Raw genomic sequence first — 16,864 nt, 5'->3', positions numbered from 1 at the left:
GTGTAGCTAAAGAGCAGAATCTTAGATTTTATTTAGTTTTAATTTATTTAAAAATTTTTTTTCAACGTTTTTTATTTATTTTTGGGACAGAGAGAGACAGAGCATGAACGGGGGAGGGGCAGAGAGAGAGGGAGACACAGAATCGGAAACAGGCTCCAGGCTCCGAGCCATCAGCCCAGAGCCTGACGCGGGGCTCGAACTCACGGACCACGAGATCGTGACCTGGCTGAAGTCGGACGCTCAACCGACTGCACCACCCAGGCGCCCCAGTTTTAATTTATTTTAAATGTAAATATAAATAGCCATATGGAGCTAGTGGCTACTATATTGGACAGTGCAAGTCTAGACCAAAAGGTCTGGCGGGTTTCATGTGGTAAATTGAATTAATCACGGCAATAAAAATAAGGAGAGATGAGAGTAGCTTGAAGAATGAGAAAGACTTACCATCTCCATCTTCTCCATAGGCCAGGAAAGGAGGTATGGTGATGATGCGCTTTTCCCCCACACACATCCCCAACAGCCCTTTATCCATTCCAGGAATCAACCAGCCAATGCCCACATATGTGTCATATGTTTTCATGCGATTATGACTGAAAACCAATGAGAAAGGGGAAAAGTTCCATGCTATGAGGGTGTTTCCAACTCATCCCTCAATAATGTTTTAGATACCAAATTATCAGCTAAGTAGTGAACCTATACCCATCTCTGAAGACAGGCATTTTTGGATCTTCACTCCCAAAGACAGCAGCAGTCTTCAAATTGAGAAATCATGTAATTAAACCACAGTGGTCTAATTGGCCTGCTATTCTATCTAACCAAATAACACTATAATGACAGGAAAGCCCAAAAGGTTCACTGTTTCTGGCTTAGCACCCTACTCTTGGCAGTTCTCCATAGCTTCACATACATTCAGCCTTCCCCTCTTCCTTCCATGGGAAAACTATAAAAATGGACCAAAAAATGCATCAACCTATTTGGAAATAGGGCTCTTCACTTATTGATGAGCTCTCAAGATACTGTTAATTTAGAGAAACATTGTTCTTTCATTTCTGTAAAATATATTAAAGTTTTGATCTGGCTTTATGGAGCATGAAACATTTACCAAAAGCATTAAGGAAAGGGGTTGGTGTTGATGGAAGTTGGGAAGAGTCTGTCTTCTGGTTTCTTGATGGGCATAAAAAACAGGTGAGACAGAAGGAAGTAAGGGGCATTTCACTAATGTTACCTTGAATGGCAGGACTTACCTTGAATCAAACAGTGTCCCATCCAAGAATGTCCCATTGTAGTGGTACCTTACAAAATCAGACACCTGGATGGTCCGAGGGCAACTGGGGGGTGTGAAGTAAGTGTGAATCTGAACTTGATCTTCAGAATTCCAAATATCCATTAGAAGTACATCAAAATGAAGAACTGAATCTGGGGGGATCACACCAGCTAAAAATTAAAGAGAATTCACACTGAGAAGTTGCTGCCTTTCGGGCCAGATGAATAAACACCTAGGATTCAAGGGGGTCGCTGAACAATTCTAAAATGGGCCATGCTCCCTCCCTCTTTCCTCCAAATGAAATAGAAAAGAGAAAAAAATGTTTTCCTCTCAACAAGGGTGACATTCAATATACCAGTGTTAATAACAACTTCTTTTATATTTAGAAGAAATTAACTGAAGATGAAATTTTAGTGCTGTGTGTGTATGTGTTCATTGCTTCTCATTTCCCCCCAATTTAAAGTCTCTGCAGATCCTCTGGTCTGCTTGACTGAACGCCCTTCAAATGTTCTGGTTGTATCTGCAGATACGTTTACAAATATGGAACAAAACTTACAAACTCCTTCACTTCCATAGGCAAGCTTTGGGGGGATCTTCACAAAGCGCCTCTCATTTACACACATCCCAACCAGAGCTTGGTCCATCCCTGCAATCAGTTGTCCTTTTCCCACAAACACGTTGAAAGTAGAGTCTCTGTCATAGCTGAAGACCCAAGAGGTAGAACAAGAAAAAGAAAAGTACAAATTAATCCTTCCCTTAGTGAAGTCATCCAGTGAAAATGTACCCCTGGATAGAGTGAGTTCAATGCAACCCAAAATCAGCCTGTAGAGGAGTTACTGATACAGGAAATGTCTTCACCAATAGTACTTTCAGGGTTGGAGTTTTTTAAATTATTGTGAATACTGCCAGTAAATCCAGTTAGATAAGCAGTGACGTAACTTTCCCTAGAAAAAAAATATATTATTTTTAATATATTATATTATTAAGTCTATTTTGCAAAAGAGCTATCAAGTCTTCCACTAAAAATAGTTTATTCAATTTCTATGTGATTGTTTAAATCTTTTTTTAATGTTTATTTATTTTGAGAGAGACAGAGACAGAGAGAGACAGCATAAGTGGAGGAGGGACAGAGAGAGAGAGACACAGAATCCGAAGCAGGTTCCAGGCTCTGAGCTGTCAACACAGAGTCCGATGAGGGGCTCAAACCCACAAACCATGAGATCATGACCTGACCCGAAGTCAGACGCTTAACCGACTGAGCCACCCAGTCGCCCCTATGTGATTGTTTAAAAGCAACAACAGGGGCGCCTGGGTGGCTCAGTCGGTTAAGCGTCCGACTTCAGCCAGGTCACGATCTCGCGGTCCGTGAGTTCGAGCCCCGCGTCAGGCTCTGGGCTGATGGCTCAGAGCCTGGAGCCTGTTTCCGATTCTGTGTCTCCCTCTCTCTCTGCCCCTCCCCCGTTCATGCTCTGTCTCTCTCTGTCCCAAAAATAAATAAACGTTGAAAAAAAATAAAAAAAAAAAAAGCAACAACGTAAGATACTAATGCTCCATTACCATATTTATCTGATTTTTCTTTTTTTTTAATGTTTATTTATTTTTGAGACAGAGAGACAGAGCATGAACGGGGGAGGGGCAGAGAGAGAGGGAGACACAGAATCGGAAACAGGCTCCAGGCTCCGAGCCATCAGCCCAGAGCCTGACGCGGGGCTCGAACTCACAGACCGCGAGATCGTGACCTGGCTGAAGTCGGACGCTTAACCGACTGAGCCACCCAGGCGCCCCTGATTTTTCTTTTTATCTTTAGGTCTGTAAGTTGGAGAAGTAGCATGATAGCATAAAGGATACTTAAACTCTCTTAACCTATTTCCTCCACCACAAAAATGGGAGTAACAATAATAGTCATCCCAAGATATATATGATATTACAATCGGTAATGTGCTCTGAAAACCTAAGAGTTATGCCAATATTACTACAATTGTTACAGGTCATAGAAAGTCTGATACAGCCTTAGAATCACTAATACATGTGTTTTAAAGGCTGATTGGTGATGGCCTTAGGTTGGAAGATAAATAATGGAACCATGACCAACATCTATGATCTCATCCTCTTTATGTCAAATTCTACAACCATCAAGGGTTTGCCTATTAGGAGACTGTGCTAGGTGCTTTGGGAGATATAAAAACGTCCAAGGCGGGGCGCCTGGGTGGCGCAGTCGGTTAAGCGTCCGACTTCAGCCAGGTCACGATCTCGCAGTCCGTGAGTTCGAGCCCCGCGTCGGGCTCTGGGCTGATGGCTCAGGGTCTGGAGCCTGTTTCCGATTCTGTGTCTCCCTCTCTCTCTGCCCCTCCCCCGCTCATGCTCTGCCTCTCTCTGTCCCAAAAATAAATAAACGTTGAAAAAAAAAAAAAATTTAAAAACGTCCAAGGCATGGATTTTGCCTATTACAAAAAAACCAGCAGAGATACCCAGAGAGTTTCAAATACTATGTTGAAGAAAACAACTACAGGGCTTGGTTTACAACAATGAAACACTGGAAATATGAAGTTTCAAGGGTATGGCACTGATTGCATTTAAGGCAAGGTCGTGCAATAAAACGTTCTGTAGGACCACACTCTGGTCAAGAGTGTCGGTCCCGATCGGTTGGCCTTGCCTCTCATTGCAATAAATTTTGTTGTGACTGTCAAAAAAAAAAAAAAAAAAAAAAAGAAAGAATAAAACAAATAAAATAAATAAATAAATAAATAAAACGCTCTGTAGTCATTTAAAAAGATCAGGTTTGGGGCGCCTGGGTGGCGCAGTCGGTTAAGCGTCCTACTTCAGCCAGGTCACGATCTCGCGTTCTGGGAGTTCGAGCCCCGAGTCAGGCTCTGGGCTGATGGCTCAGAGCCTGGAGCCTGTTTCCGATTCTGTGTCTCCCTCTCTCTCTGCCCCTCCCCCGTTCATGTTCTGTCTCTCTCTGTCCCAAAAATAAATAAACGTTGAAAAAAAAATTAAAAATAAAAAAATAAAAAGATCAGATTTATGTCCATTGGCACAGGAGGACATATACAGTAACAGAAAAGTACAGGCTATAGAGCCACAGCGTAAAAGGATTCCATTTTGAATTGACATACATAGATGCACACGAAATCCACAGGGTGACACATAAAAACATTACCAATGGTACTCTACGAGGAGGCGATTTCAGGTGGCTTAACTTGTTTTCTCTTTAATTCTCTCTTAATTTTCAAAATGATGATGAAAGACACATGTAATAAAATATTAAGAGCTGTTAGAATTTACCTCATTGGGGTGTGCTCTCTTCATTTGGTAAATTACTGCCACCTTTTCCTCATTTTCCTTAATGAACAACCTGGAGGAGCAGCACAGTCCACTTCCCCACCCATCAGGGCAGCTTCCTCAGACCCGCCCTTCTTAAGCTTCCTCCTCCTAGTTTTACAACCCATTTTAATAACTTTCCTTTTGCAAGGTCGGTGAACAGAAAGCAAAATTCCAAGTTCAGGTCAGCAAGCCAAAGGACAAAAACACATGGTCAACTGTGTGCCCAAGACAGCTTTACACCTCCACCCTCTACCTCCAGGGACCAACACCCGCCCCCTGGAATGCCAGCTCTTTAATTTCACTTGGCTGGGGCCTTGCCATGCCCTGAACCATCATCCAACTGGTGGGTTTATATTAATAATGGACCAAAACTCGAAGCTTCAAAGACATCCCAGGTACAGAACATGTGCAAACAGCTACAATGCACAGGCTGGAAACTACCTTAGAAATAAGTTTTTCATCCATAGAACCATAGAACCATATGGTTCCCAAATTTAATAAGAGTTTTTAATAATAATTACTATTTAGAGTGTTTATTATGTGTCAGGTACAGTGGCAAACTAAGCTTTTCCACATACTACCCCATTTAATCATCAGACAACACTTCAAGGTGGGTGCTGATACTCTGGCTCTCTGGAGGGGAAAGAATCTTCCAAGCTCACAAAGTTAGCCAACTGGGGAAAAAAAGCAAGAACACAGGTCTATCCGACCCTTAACCTCCTAGCATGGGGCCAGGCCCTAGATGGTATATAAAAAACAGTTGTTTCGGTGCCTGGGTGGCTCAGTCAGTTGAGCATCTGACTTTTGGCTTCAGCTCAGGTCATGATCCCAGGGTCATGAGATTGAGCCCCATGTCGGACTCCACACTGAGCATGGAGTCTGCTTAAGATTCTCTCTCTCTGTCTCTGTCTCTCTCTCCCTCTGCCTCTCTTCTTCACTTGTGCTCTCTCTCTCTCTCTCTCTCTCTCAAATTAAAAAAAAATTTTTTTAACTGTTGTTGCCTTGCAGTATTAATTTCTTCCTTTGATGACTACCTAAGCAAAGTGCTAAAAACAAAAAACAAAAAAATTTACATATGTGAGAAATTAACAATGCAAGACTAGTCTTCTGCTTAAAACTCTGACCATCTGGAAAAATAAAATCGTTCTGAGTAAATCTGTGCTGATCAGCACAACTGGCACAAATTCACTTGCAGAGTCAAGCCCAGAAGTGGTTATGAAAATTACTTCTGCAAGCTCTGGAATAAGCACTTATATGGCCTGTCCCAGTATCTGACTGATTTACACCTTTTGCAGAAGTCCCAGTTGAGGTCCTGCGGGAAACAAATGATACATCCAAACTAGGCAGTTCCAGAAAAGTTTAATAAAGGGGCTGTGTGCAAAGGAGTGTGCAGAGTGCAGACAACACAAGGGACAATGTAGTACCTTGGGGACAAGTATGGGGGTGCTGTTGTCAGACCTGGGCTTGAAGGATCCAGGTACAGAGAAGGTGATGGTTCAGGGCCACATGACAAGCTTAGCTAGGACCTCTGGTCCAGGGACACAAATGGTGGAGACCTACAGGCAGGGAGCCCAGGGAATAAATATCTCCACCTCACTCTCCTCCCTCTGATCTCCTGCTGATGCCCCACTGACTGAACCCAACCAGAAGCCAGGTGATGAGGGAGTCATTTACATAACCCATAGTATGCACACAGCAAAAAGCCAAGTGGAACAGAAGGACCTAGAAAGCCAAATGGAAATCATCTAGCACGTCCAAAATCCCCCTTTCCTCTCCATCAGCTTATTTTTCTCCTCTGCTCATTCACTGCTATAGACCCTTTGATTGCTATCCCTGACACTTCTTTCTACTTTCCCCGCCCTGAAGGGGGGTGAGGGGTGGGGCTACAGCATCCTCCAGTGATGGTCTTCAAGTTTACCAGCCCAAGGATCACTAAAACAGGAGACATCACATAAAACCCATCATAACCAATTCATGAAACTGTCTACACATGCACACACATGACTTGCAGGATATTCCTCAGGATAAGTAACTAACTCTGTGGCTGCATTCCTAAAGCATAAATACTGTGGCTCTATTTCTTTTTTTTTTTTTTTTTTTTTTGATGTTTATTTATTTTTGAGAGATAGAGCATGAGCAAGGAAGGGGCAGAGAGAGAGGGAGACACAGAATCCGAAGCAGGCTCCAGGCTTTGAGCTGTCAGCACAGAGCCCGACACGGGGTTCGAACCCACAAACCGCAAGATCATGACCTGAGCCGAAGTTGGACGCTTAACCAACTGAGCCATCCAGGCGCCCCACTGTGGCTCTATGTCTAAATGTAGGTTTCAATCTTCAATGAGGATGGACTTTCTTTTTAATGTTTATTTATTTATTTTGAGAGAAAGAGAAAGTGCAAACAAGGCAGGGGCAGAAAGAGAGGGAGAGAGAATCCCAAGCAGGCCAAGCTGTCAGCACAGAGCCCGAGTCGGGGCTTGATCTTATGAACCGTGAGATCATGACCTGAGCCGAAATCAAGACTTGGATGCTTAATCGACTGAGCCACCCATGCGCCCCGAGGATGAACTGTTAAAAGAACATATGTTATGGAATGCCTGGCTGGTTCAGTCAGAAGAGCATTTGACTCTTGATCTTGTGGTTGTGAGTTTGAGCCCTATGTTGGGTGTAGAAATTACTTAAATAAATATCTTTTTAATAAATATTAAAAATAAATAAATAAAAGAACATATATCAAACTGAATGCACTCCCTCCCTAGAGTCCCCAAAGCCCATTCCCTCCCCAAGTTCCTACATTCTTCTTTGTGAAAAAACAAACAAACAAATAAAAACAACTTAGGAAAAGGAGAGGAGACCATTGCTGTCAAGAGCTGGCAACAAAATTTTGGAAGACAGAAAGGGAACAGGTGTAGGATCTGACCTAGTAGGGAAGAAACAGAATCTAGGTGAAACAAAGGGGCATCTGGCCAAGCCCTGTGCATCCCAGAGTCTGCAGAGGTGAAGAGTGGCAGGTGGCAGGGCAGAAGGAAGCCTAGAGCTAAGTCTGCATCCAAAACTGCTACACCCCACCCTGAGCCCCTTCCCCACTCCTAGCAGCTTTGCAACTACAATTTTAAGCTTTATGGAATTATTTAACTGGTTTTAAAGACTCTGTGCATATGCAAAAATAATATATGATACTACATTTTTTAAGTTTAATTATTTATTTTGAGAGAGACCAAGACAGCACAAGTTGGGGACGGGCAGAGAGACAGGGAGACAGAGAATCCCAAGCAGGCTCTACACTGTCAGCTTGGAGCCTGATGTGGGGCTCGAACTCACAAAACCGTGAGATCACGACCTGAGCCGAAACCAAGAGTCAGACGCTTAACCAACTGAGCCACCCAGGCGCCCCTATATGATACTACTTTTAAAAATTTGGGGAGCCTGGGGGTGTCTGGGTGCCTCAGTTGGTTAAGCATCCACTTCGGCTCAGCTCATGATGTCACAGTTCATGGTTCGAGCCCCATATTGGGCTCTACACTGACAGTATTGAGCCTGCTTGGGATTCTCTCCCTCTCTCTCTGCCCCTCCCCCCACCCCACCCTCACCCGCTGGCATGCTGTCTCTTTCAAAATAAATAAACTTTTAAATAAATAAATACAAATTAGGGGCACCTGGGTGGCTCGGTCGGTTGAATGTCCGACTTCGGCTCAGGTGATGATCTCATGGTTTGTGGGTTCGAGCCCTACATCAGGCTCTGTGTTGACAGCTCGGGGCCTGGAACCTGCTTCAGATTCTGTGTCTTCCTCTCTCTCTGCCCCTCCCCTGCTTACACGCTGTCTCTCTCTCAAAAATAAACAATAAAAAAATTTTTTTACTAAATAAAAAAAATACAAATTAAATTAATTTTAAAACTATTGACAAAAATTTATATACACTTACACTACTTGTTGCTGAGATTATTTTTATCTCAGATGCAGAAAAAAAGGAAAAATGGCCATTACAAAAGGGAGAGAAAACCACCCTCAGGTTAGAACTGAGGTCCTGATCAGCTATGACAGGACCAGTCAGCTGGCTCTGTATGTCAATTTTAGATTCAGTGTAGACAAATAAAAGCTGAATACGTTACTTTCCCTCCCATCTTTACTGATGTACAGTTGCCAAATAAAAATTGCATACATTTAAAATGTATGATCGGATGTTTTGATGTATGTATACAATGTGAAATAATCGCCACAATCAAACTAATTGATATATCCATCACCTCACACAGTTAACATTTTCTTTCTTTCTTTTTTGTGGTGAGAACACTTAAGATTTACCCTGTCGGTAAATTTCAAGTGTAAATAAAGTATACTTTTAAATTTTAGTATACAATACAGTATTCTTAACTATATTCACAATACTATATATTAGACTGAATTCATTTCTTTGAACATTAAAGACACTACCATATTTTAAGAACTTGTAACTGGAGGGAAGCAAGATAATAAAGAGCCAGCCCACGGGGCATGGGAACCATGTTTTGGGTGCCTCAAAGTTGGTCCAGTCTCAGGCCAACTCAAGACGACTGGCTCATATGGGACCTGCCTGAAGAAGGGCTGTGGTCCTGCCAGAGCCATATGTGAATGGGATTGAAAAATGCATGAAATGCACAAAAGCAGACACCTCCCAGCTGTTAGCCTAGCTCTGGGATGAGCCAGGTAAGACCTTTCCCTGGCTGAGTTCCACCAAGGAGCCTGGGCCCCAGTGTAGACTTGAAAATGCAGGAAGCCATGGGGCACCTCGGTGGCTCAGTCAGTTAAGCGTTCGACTTCAGCTCAGGTCATGATCTTGCAGTTTGTGAGTCTGAGCCCCACATAGGGCTCGGTGCTGACAGCTCAGAGCCTAGAGCCTGATTCAGATTCTGTGTCTCCCCCTCTCTCTGTCCCTCCCATGCTCATGCTCTGTCTCTCTCTGAATCTCAATAATAAACATTAAAAAAAATTTTTTTTTAAAAAGTGGGGGAAGCCAAGTCTGACTTTTCTGTCTCCCGTCTCTCTCCACACACCATGTGCTTCCCAGACTCTTTGTCCAAGATTATTTCCCCCAAACAACTACCTCTACCAGCTGCTAATGAGCCGTGGCAGTGGGAAAAGGCAAGCCCTTAATGAACTGGCAAACCAGTTCCACTACCAGATGGAAAAATGAAGAACACTGCAACGGAGGAAGAGAGAGATGGTGAGGGACAAGAGAGGAAGGAGTACGAGTGGAGAAGAGGGAAATGAGAAAGAACACATTCATTCTTACCTTCACAGAGGATCAGACCCTGAAATGTGAGCCGTTGGCCTGGATGATTTTTGGCACATTAAAATATGATTGAGAAAACCTCTGCAAAGTGAAATCACTGCACTGCTCTTGCGGAGTTTTGTTTTTCAGCAACTGCTGAAGTTAAAATATTAGATCTCTATAAATCTTCTTCTACACAAGTTCTTAGTGAGTAAAATATAGCCAAATTAAATGATCAATATGCATGCACAGTCGCTCACAATGACTCACAAATGAAAGTTAAAAGCAATGTATCAAGTCTTTGCAGCTAAGTAAGCCTGCCAATGACCTCAGGAGATCCTAAGAAGAATTGCCTGGAGGGTAGGCTCTTTTCCTAAAGTCAGGAGAGCCACACTGGGCTAAGACTCCAGCAGCAGCTTCCCTTTCTTCACATGGCTTTTCCAGAGGAAGAGCTTCCATACAAATTCACACTTTAGGGGCACCTGGATGGCTCGATCTGTTAAGCTTCCCACTCTTGGTTTTGGCTCAGGTCATGATCTCACGCCGACAGCAGGGAGTCTTCTTAGGATTCTCTCTCCTTCTCTCTCTCTCTCAAAATAAATAAATAAACTTTTTTTTTTTTTTTTAATTCAAACTTTTAAAATTTCCCTGCTTGGGGCGCCTGGGTGACTCAGTCAGTTAAGCACATGGCTCTTTTTAAAAATTTGTTTATTTATTTATTTTAGAGAGAGAGAAAGTGCCCGGAGTGGAGTGGGGGCAAGGGGCAGAGGGAAAGAGAGAATTGCAAGCGGGATCCACGCTCAGTACAGAGCCTGATGTAGGGTTCGATCCCACGACCCTGGGATCACAACCTGAGCCTAAATCAAGAGTTGGATGCTCAGCTGACTGAGCCACCTAGGTCCCCTGAGCGACCGACTCTTGATTTCGGCTCAGATCACCACCCCAGGGTCATGGGATCCAGCCCCATATTGGGCTCCATGCTGAGAGTGGAGCCTGCTTGGGATTCTCTCTCTCTCCCCTCCCCCCTCCCTCTACCCTTCTCCCCAACTCAGGCATGAGAGCGCAGTTCCTCTCTCTCTCTCTGTCTCTCTCTCTCTGGGAAAATAAAAAGCTCCCTGCCTAAGTGAGCCTTGTCATGACCTGACTAGTCTCCCTGTCACTACTTAACTCCTCCAGTACACCTTGACACCATCTGGCGTGCTGCTCAGCTCCCTGGCTCTTCTCAGAACCAATCCTGCAGAGAAGGTGAGCCTTAACATCCCTTCATTCAATACTCAATAAATATTTGTTGGGGTACTCAATAGATACTCGATCTATTAGGTACTCAATAAATATTTGTTGAGTGAATGGAATGAATAAATGAATGAATGAATATATAAAATTAATCTGATGCCTGTTAATAAGTCTTTGATTTTTTTAGAGCAATAGTTCTCTTCTATTTTTTTTTTAATGTTTGTTTATTTTTGAGAGACAGAGCATGAGTGGCGGAGGGGCAGAGAGAGAGAGAGAGAGAGACAGACAGACAGACAGACAGAATCTGAAGCAGGCTCCAGGCTCCTAGCTGTCAGCACAGAGCCCAATGCGGGGCTTGAACTCACGAACCGCGAGATCATGACCTGAGCCGAAGTCAGCGCTTAACCAACTCAGCCACCCAGGCACCCCTAGAGCAATAGTTCTCAAAGTGTGGTCCTCAGACCAGCAGCAAAGGCATCACCTGTGCACTTAGAAAGGCAAATACATTCTCAGGCCCCACCCAGACCTAGTGATTCAGGAACTGTGTACAATAATCTCTTCAGATGATTGCGATGCATGTACAGTTTGAACACCACTGCGTTAGAGCAGCCCACCCAACAGGACATGTGGTAGACACACAATAGTATTTACTGAATATCGGGACCTTGAGTGTCTGCAGACAAGCCTGGAGGCTGTGAATGAATTGACGAGAGGCTAGCTTTGCCTGCTAACGATAACAGCAACATGGTAAATTTCAGTCTCCAGAAGGAAATCAGAGCAAAGAGACCATCCCCCTCACCTTTATTGCTAGGAATGCTATAGAACTTCTAAAAATGCTGAATCAGGAGTGGCTAACAAGGAGCTCCCAAGAGCTGGAAAGTGAGAGCAGGAGCCCCCTAAAAAGTGTAGCTGGGAAGCCGCTGTTGACTTCGATCTGGAGCCGCAGCCACAGGAACATATTAACAGGCCCACGGAGGCTCCAAAATAAAATGAAACCATGCCCGAGCCAGTGGCCCAGAGGAAGGAAGCTCTGTGGAAACAGAGGCCCTTTGTGACTTACGACTCTGGTCAGGGTGACAGCCATTTTCTCCTGAGCAAAACCTCCAAATCAGTAGCCAGAACCCAAAACACCTTAGATTTCTCCTTCCCTAAGCTCAGTGGGCAGGAATAGCAAAGTTGTGCCTTAATACTTCATAAATTCCCAAAGGAATGGACGCCCTGGAGAAAAACTCACACTAATGAAACACCTACTATGCATCCTGCCCTTTCCACTCCACTGTCCACACAGCAGCCACAGAAAAGTCTGACCCCTCACCCCCATGACTAAAACTCTTAAGTGGCTTTCCATTGTCCTAGACAAAGTCCAAATTCAATAGCCAAGCAAAAAAGATCTCTCAAAGCTGGGCCCAGCCTTCCTCCCCAGACTCCTCTGGCCTTTTCTTTTCCCCCTCGGTCATTCCCCCACTGCCACTCCAAGCTGAGGCCACTATGAACAGCTTTCACGTCCCCCTACACAACACTCCCACCGCCAAACCTCTGCATAGGCTCTTCCCTCCATCAGCCACACCCTCTCTTCTCTCCACAGCCCTCACCCCTCAGCTCAGCCCCGGTCAATTTTAATCATCCTCAGGTCTTATCTTTGCAATCCTGGAACTCCATCCCAACCACTCTCTCTCTCTCCATCCCCACACAACATACAGTTAAGCTTCCTGTGTGTTTTCCACATCTCCTTGCCTTCTTTTCATTATATATATGCATAGACTACGGGCCATAGACTATATATACTGCCATAGACATTACACTGCCTAGGTTCAAAACCTCACTCTACCACTTACTAGCCAGATCCCTTGAGCAAATTACTTGAACTTTCTGAGCCTCAGTTTCTTCGTTTGTTGTTGAGTTACCTACTTCACTGTTTGTGAGGTTAAATGAATTCATTTGACATTAAATGAATTCATATATCAAAAGGTATGTGGTAAGAACTGTGTGAACTCTACACGAGAAACAAAAGCGTATGCTATTATCCCTTCTGTACATATCACACTGTGTAATGGCCTGGACCATAAGCTGTAGGGACAGGGAAGGACACCTTGTTCAGGGGCAGACACTGCATATTGGCTGAAGGGATGGTAGTGCCTCTTTCCAATGTCTTCCATTGTCCCACACTGCCTCACAGTGGCTGCCAAGCTAGAGAATAGAAAGTATCAGCTTGTTCTAGTAGGAATTATTAATTATCATCAGCACAAGCAGGAAATTCTTCCTTCTTTTCTTTTTTTAAGTTTATTTCTTTTGAGACAGAGCGAGAGAGAGCAGAGGAGGAGCAGAGAGAAGGAGAGAGAGAGAATCCCAAGCAGGCTCTGCACTGTCAGCGCAGAGCCCAATGCAGGGCTCAATCTCAGGAACCATGAGCTCATGACCTGAGCTGAAATCAAGAGTCGGACGCTTAACTGACTAAGCCACCCAGGCGCCCCTTCTTTATTTTCTAACTAAAAACACAAATGAAAGAAGACATACAAATGACCAATAAACACATGAAAAGATGCTCAGCATCATTAGCCACTAGGGAAATGTGAACCAAAACCACGATGAGATACCACTTCACACCCCCTAGGAGAGCTAGAATAAAAAAGATAGACAATTACAGTTGAGGAGAATGTGGACAACTAGGACCACTCATCCATTGCCAGGAGTGTAAAATAGTGAAACCACATTGGAAAACAGTATGGCAGTTCATCAAAAAGTTAAACACAGTTACTACAGTACCCAGTAATTCCACTCCTAGGTATATATCCAAAAGAAAGAAAACCATATTTGCACACCAAACCCTGTTCACAAATGTTCATTAGCCAAAAAGTGTAAGCAATACAAATGACCCTTAACTAATGAATGGATAGGGGTGCCTAGATGGCTCAGTCTGTTAACTGTCCGACTTCAGCTCAGGTCATGATCTCGTGGTTGGTGAGTTTGAGCCCCGCATCGGGCTGTCTGCTATCAGCACAGAGCCTGCTTTGGATCCTCTGTCTCCCTCTGTCTCTACACTTCCCCTGCTAATTCTACCTCTCCCACTCTCTCTCGAAATAAATAAACTTAAAAAAAAACCCTAATGGATGGATAAACAAAACGTGGAACCTCCGTAGAGTGGAATATTATACAACCATAAAAAAGAAATGGAGTACTGGTACAGGACACAACATGATGAACCCTGAAGATATTACACTAAGTGAAAAAGCCAGATATAAATCACCACAAATTATATGATTCCACGTAGATACAGAAAGTACATTAGTGGTTACCTAGGGCTGGAGGGGAGGGGAGTGACTGCTAATGAGTCCAGTATTTCTTTTCTAGAGTGATGAAAATGTTCTAGCTATCTAATGATAGCTGTGATGGTTGCACAACCCTGTGAATACACTAAAAACCACCAAATTGTATGCTTTAAATGGGTGGATTGTATGGTATGTGAATTATAGCTCAGTAAAGCTGTTAAAAATAAAAAGAAGCAACTGAAACAACAGTAAACATGACTATTTCTAAGCATTTGCTATGTGCCACTTGCATACTAAACAGCTTTTGTAAATGCACTCATTGTCTGGACTCATTGTCTGACTCAAAGTCAAGAAAGGTAAGAGTATTTTTTTAAGATAACTTCTGGAATGAGCCTAGCACAGCCAAGGGCACACAGCAAATGTTCAACAAACAGTTCTCTTTGTCTAGTCTGGTGATTCACTGAGAGAAGTGCAGGCACAGACCTGGGTTTGGAACAATGTCTTGGGGAGGAGAGCTGACTGTAGCTGGAGGAAGAGACCTCTTAACTCTAAAGCTCAACTGGAGAGAAGCTGGGGGCAGGTATTGTGATCCCGGGGCAGAGTTTGAGGGAAGGAATCGTGGGCATGGTCCAGGGCCCCAGCGTAAAGCTGAGCGACCTGCTCTGGACTACCCCATGCCCAGTGGCGGAGAAGGAAGGACAGTGGTAGCTTTATGCACAGACCCTGGCCTTGGACTGTCACTTGGTTTTCAGTTGGACTCCACTTAAGTTTCTTAGCCTCAGTGGCCTCAAGTAACCTCACTGGCAAAATAGTGGTAGCTACCTAAGAGAACTGTTGTTAAGAATTAAATGGGTTCATGATACGCAAAGCACTTAGAACTACCCTGGCACACAGTGTAATAGCTCCATATATGTAACGACTGCTATCGTCAGCTCATCATCATCATCATCATCATCAACTGCGAGAGACGTCGTCTGACTCAAGGGGCCTGCGGAAAGGCCAGTAAAGGGAGGTGGCAAGCAGACATCAACATTTACTCCTGGGGGGAGGGGGGTCTACTTGCAGGGTGGCCATTTTACATAGATTTCGCGTTGTGTGAATGCGCTGGGAGGACGGGAACTGTTCCAACCCCTCTGTGCCAGGACCTATCCAAGGCTCCGGTCCCGGGCGGGCGGGCGAGGCGAGCTTTAGGGCGGGTAGACTTACCCCGCGGAGGACAGATTTAGGGTAGCGGAGCATTTGGGTAGGAGGAGGGAGAGGGAGGAGCGCGGGGCTCGCTGGGCGGAGCTGGGGGAGGTCCGTCGGGAGGGAAAGGCCTGTCCGGAGAGAAGGAAACGGGAGAGTGGGCGCTGCAGCCTCGGAGGCCCGGCCGGGCGTCCAGGGCGCGGTACCTGGAGTCGAACTTCTGGCCGTCGGGGAATGTCCCCACGTAGTGGTAGCGCACGAAGTCGCCACTGCGCACGGTGCGCGGGCACTCGTCCGGCACGAAGCGCCGCTCGATCTGCAGCTCCGTGTCGAGGCCCAGGCCCGCCACGGGCGCCGCCTGCCCGGTCACCCAGAGCAGGAGCAGCAGGAGCGGCGGCGGCGGAGGCCTCCAGCCCCGGGCTCTGAATGCCATCAGGGGTGGCGAGGGGCGGGCGCGGGGCGCAGCGTGGAGCCGGCGAGGGAGTGCGGAGCTCCGGCAGCGCGGGTCCGGGCTGGGCGCGCCGCGGCGTTTGCAAACGTGGAAAAGACTCCCGGCCCTCCCCGGGCGGCAGCCGCCACCCCCCTCTCCCGCCCCCCGCCCCCCGGCCACATCCGAGCGAGGGGAGGAGCCGCAGCCGCGCGCCTTAGCTGGTGTGCTGCGCCCCGCGCTGCCCGGGTCTGGTCTGGCCCTGCCCTGCCCTGCCCCGCCCCACCTTGCCCTGCCCTGCGAACTGGCCCGCCCTGGGAAGAGCCTGGCAACTTCAGAGGGAACCTGTCCCCGAGGGAGAAACCGTGAACTTCTCGGGACGGGGCTCTGGCCCAAAGTTGGAAGAGAAAAGCGTTTACTGCCCCGGCAGACTGGCCCGTCTCCGCCTGTCCCTGGAGATTCCCCAGATTTAGCGCCACCAGAGGCTCCTACGTGGCCGCGGATCCAATTACTTCTGGCTGCTTTGAGAAGGGAGGGAATCTTAGATGATTATGTTTTGTTTTTTACTTTTAAGTTAAAAGAATGGATTCTACATGAAAAACACTGAAACCATTCTTCAGGATTTTTTTCCAGGATTATCTTTGATACTTAAAGAGAAAGGGAGAGGCATGTATTGTGATACTCCCCTGACAGCTGTCACGAGAAAGTTTCAAGTTACTGTGAGTGTTCCCGCAAGCCATTAGTGGATGCACTGTGAGCTGGTACTCAGTAGCAAACATCTCACGTGGCTCCACACACGTGACTAAGTTAGATTGGCCTTCACAATGGAGACCGAGAAGCCCCAAATCATTAGAGTACTTAAATGAATTCTTAGGATCAGTTGTTCTTATTTATTAAAATTTGGGACTAATGAGAGCAA

General features: G+C 45.4%; 1 protein-coding gene across 1 annotated transcript in view; it reads right to left on the bottom strand.

The window, feature by feature from the left end:
* The window catches only part of FKBP9 (FKBP prolyl isomerase 9), a 42,780-nt gene extending 26,569 nt beyond the window's left edge, over nucleotides 1-16,211 (bottom strand). The window contains exons 1-4 of the mRNA XM_043589219.1: nucleotides 15,725-16,211; nucleotides 1,821-1,966; nucleotides 1,245-1,434; nucleotides 445-590 (exon numbers count right to left, since the gene is read on the bottom strand). Coding sequence (XP_043445154.1) covers nucleotides 445-590; nucleotides 1,245-1,434; nucleotides 1,821-1,966; nucleotides 15,725-15,951 — 709 coding nt within the window. The 5' untranslated portion in view covers nucleotides 15,952-16,211. The remainder of the gene's footprint in view (nucleotides 1-444; nucleotides 591-1,244; nucleotides 1,435-1,820; nucleotides 1,967-15,724) is intronic.
* Between the last annotated feature and the right edge of the window lie 653 nt (nucleotides 16,212-16,864).

Source organism: Prionailurus bengalensis, chromosome A2 (genome assembly GCF_016509475.1).
Source record: "Prionailurus bengalensis isolate Pbe53 chromosome A2, Fcat_Pben_1.1_paternal_pri, whole genome shotgun sequence".
Classification (NCBI taxonomy): Eukaryota; Metazoa; Chordata; class Mammalia; order Carnivora; family Felidae; genus Prionailurus; species Prionailurus bengalensis.
This window is presented reverse-complemented; position numbering and strand designations above follow the sequence as displayed.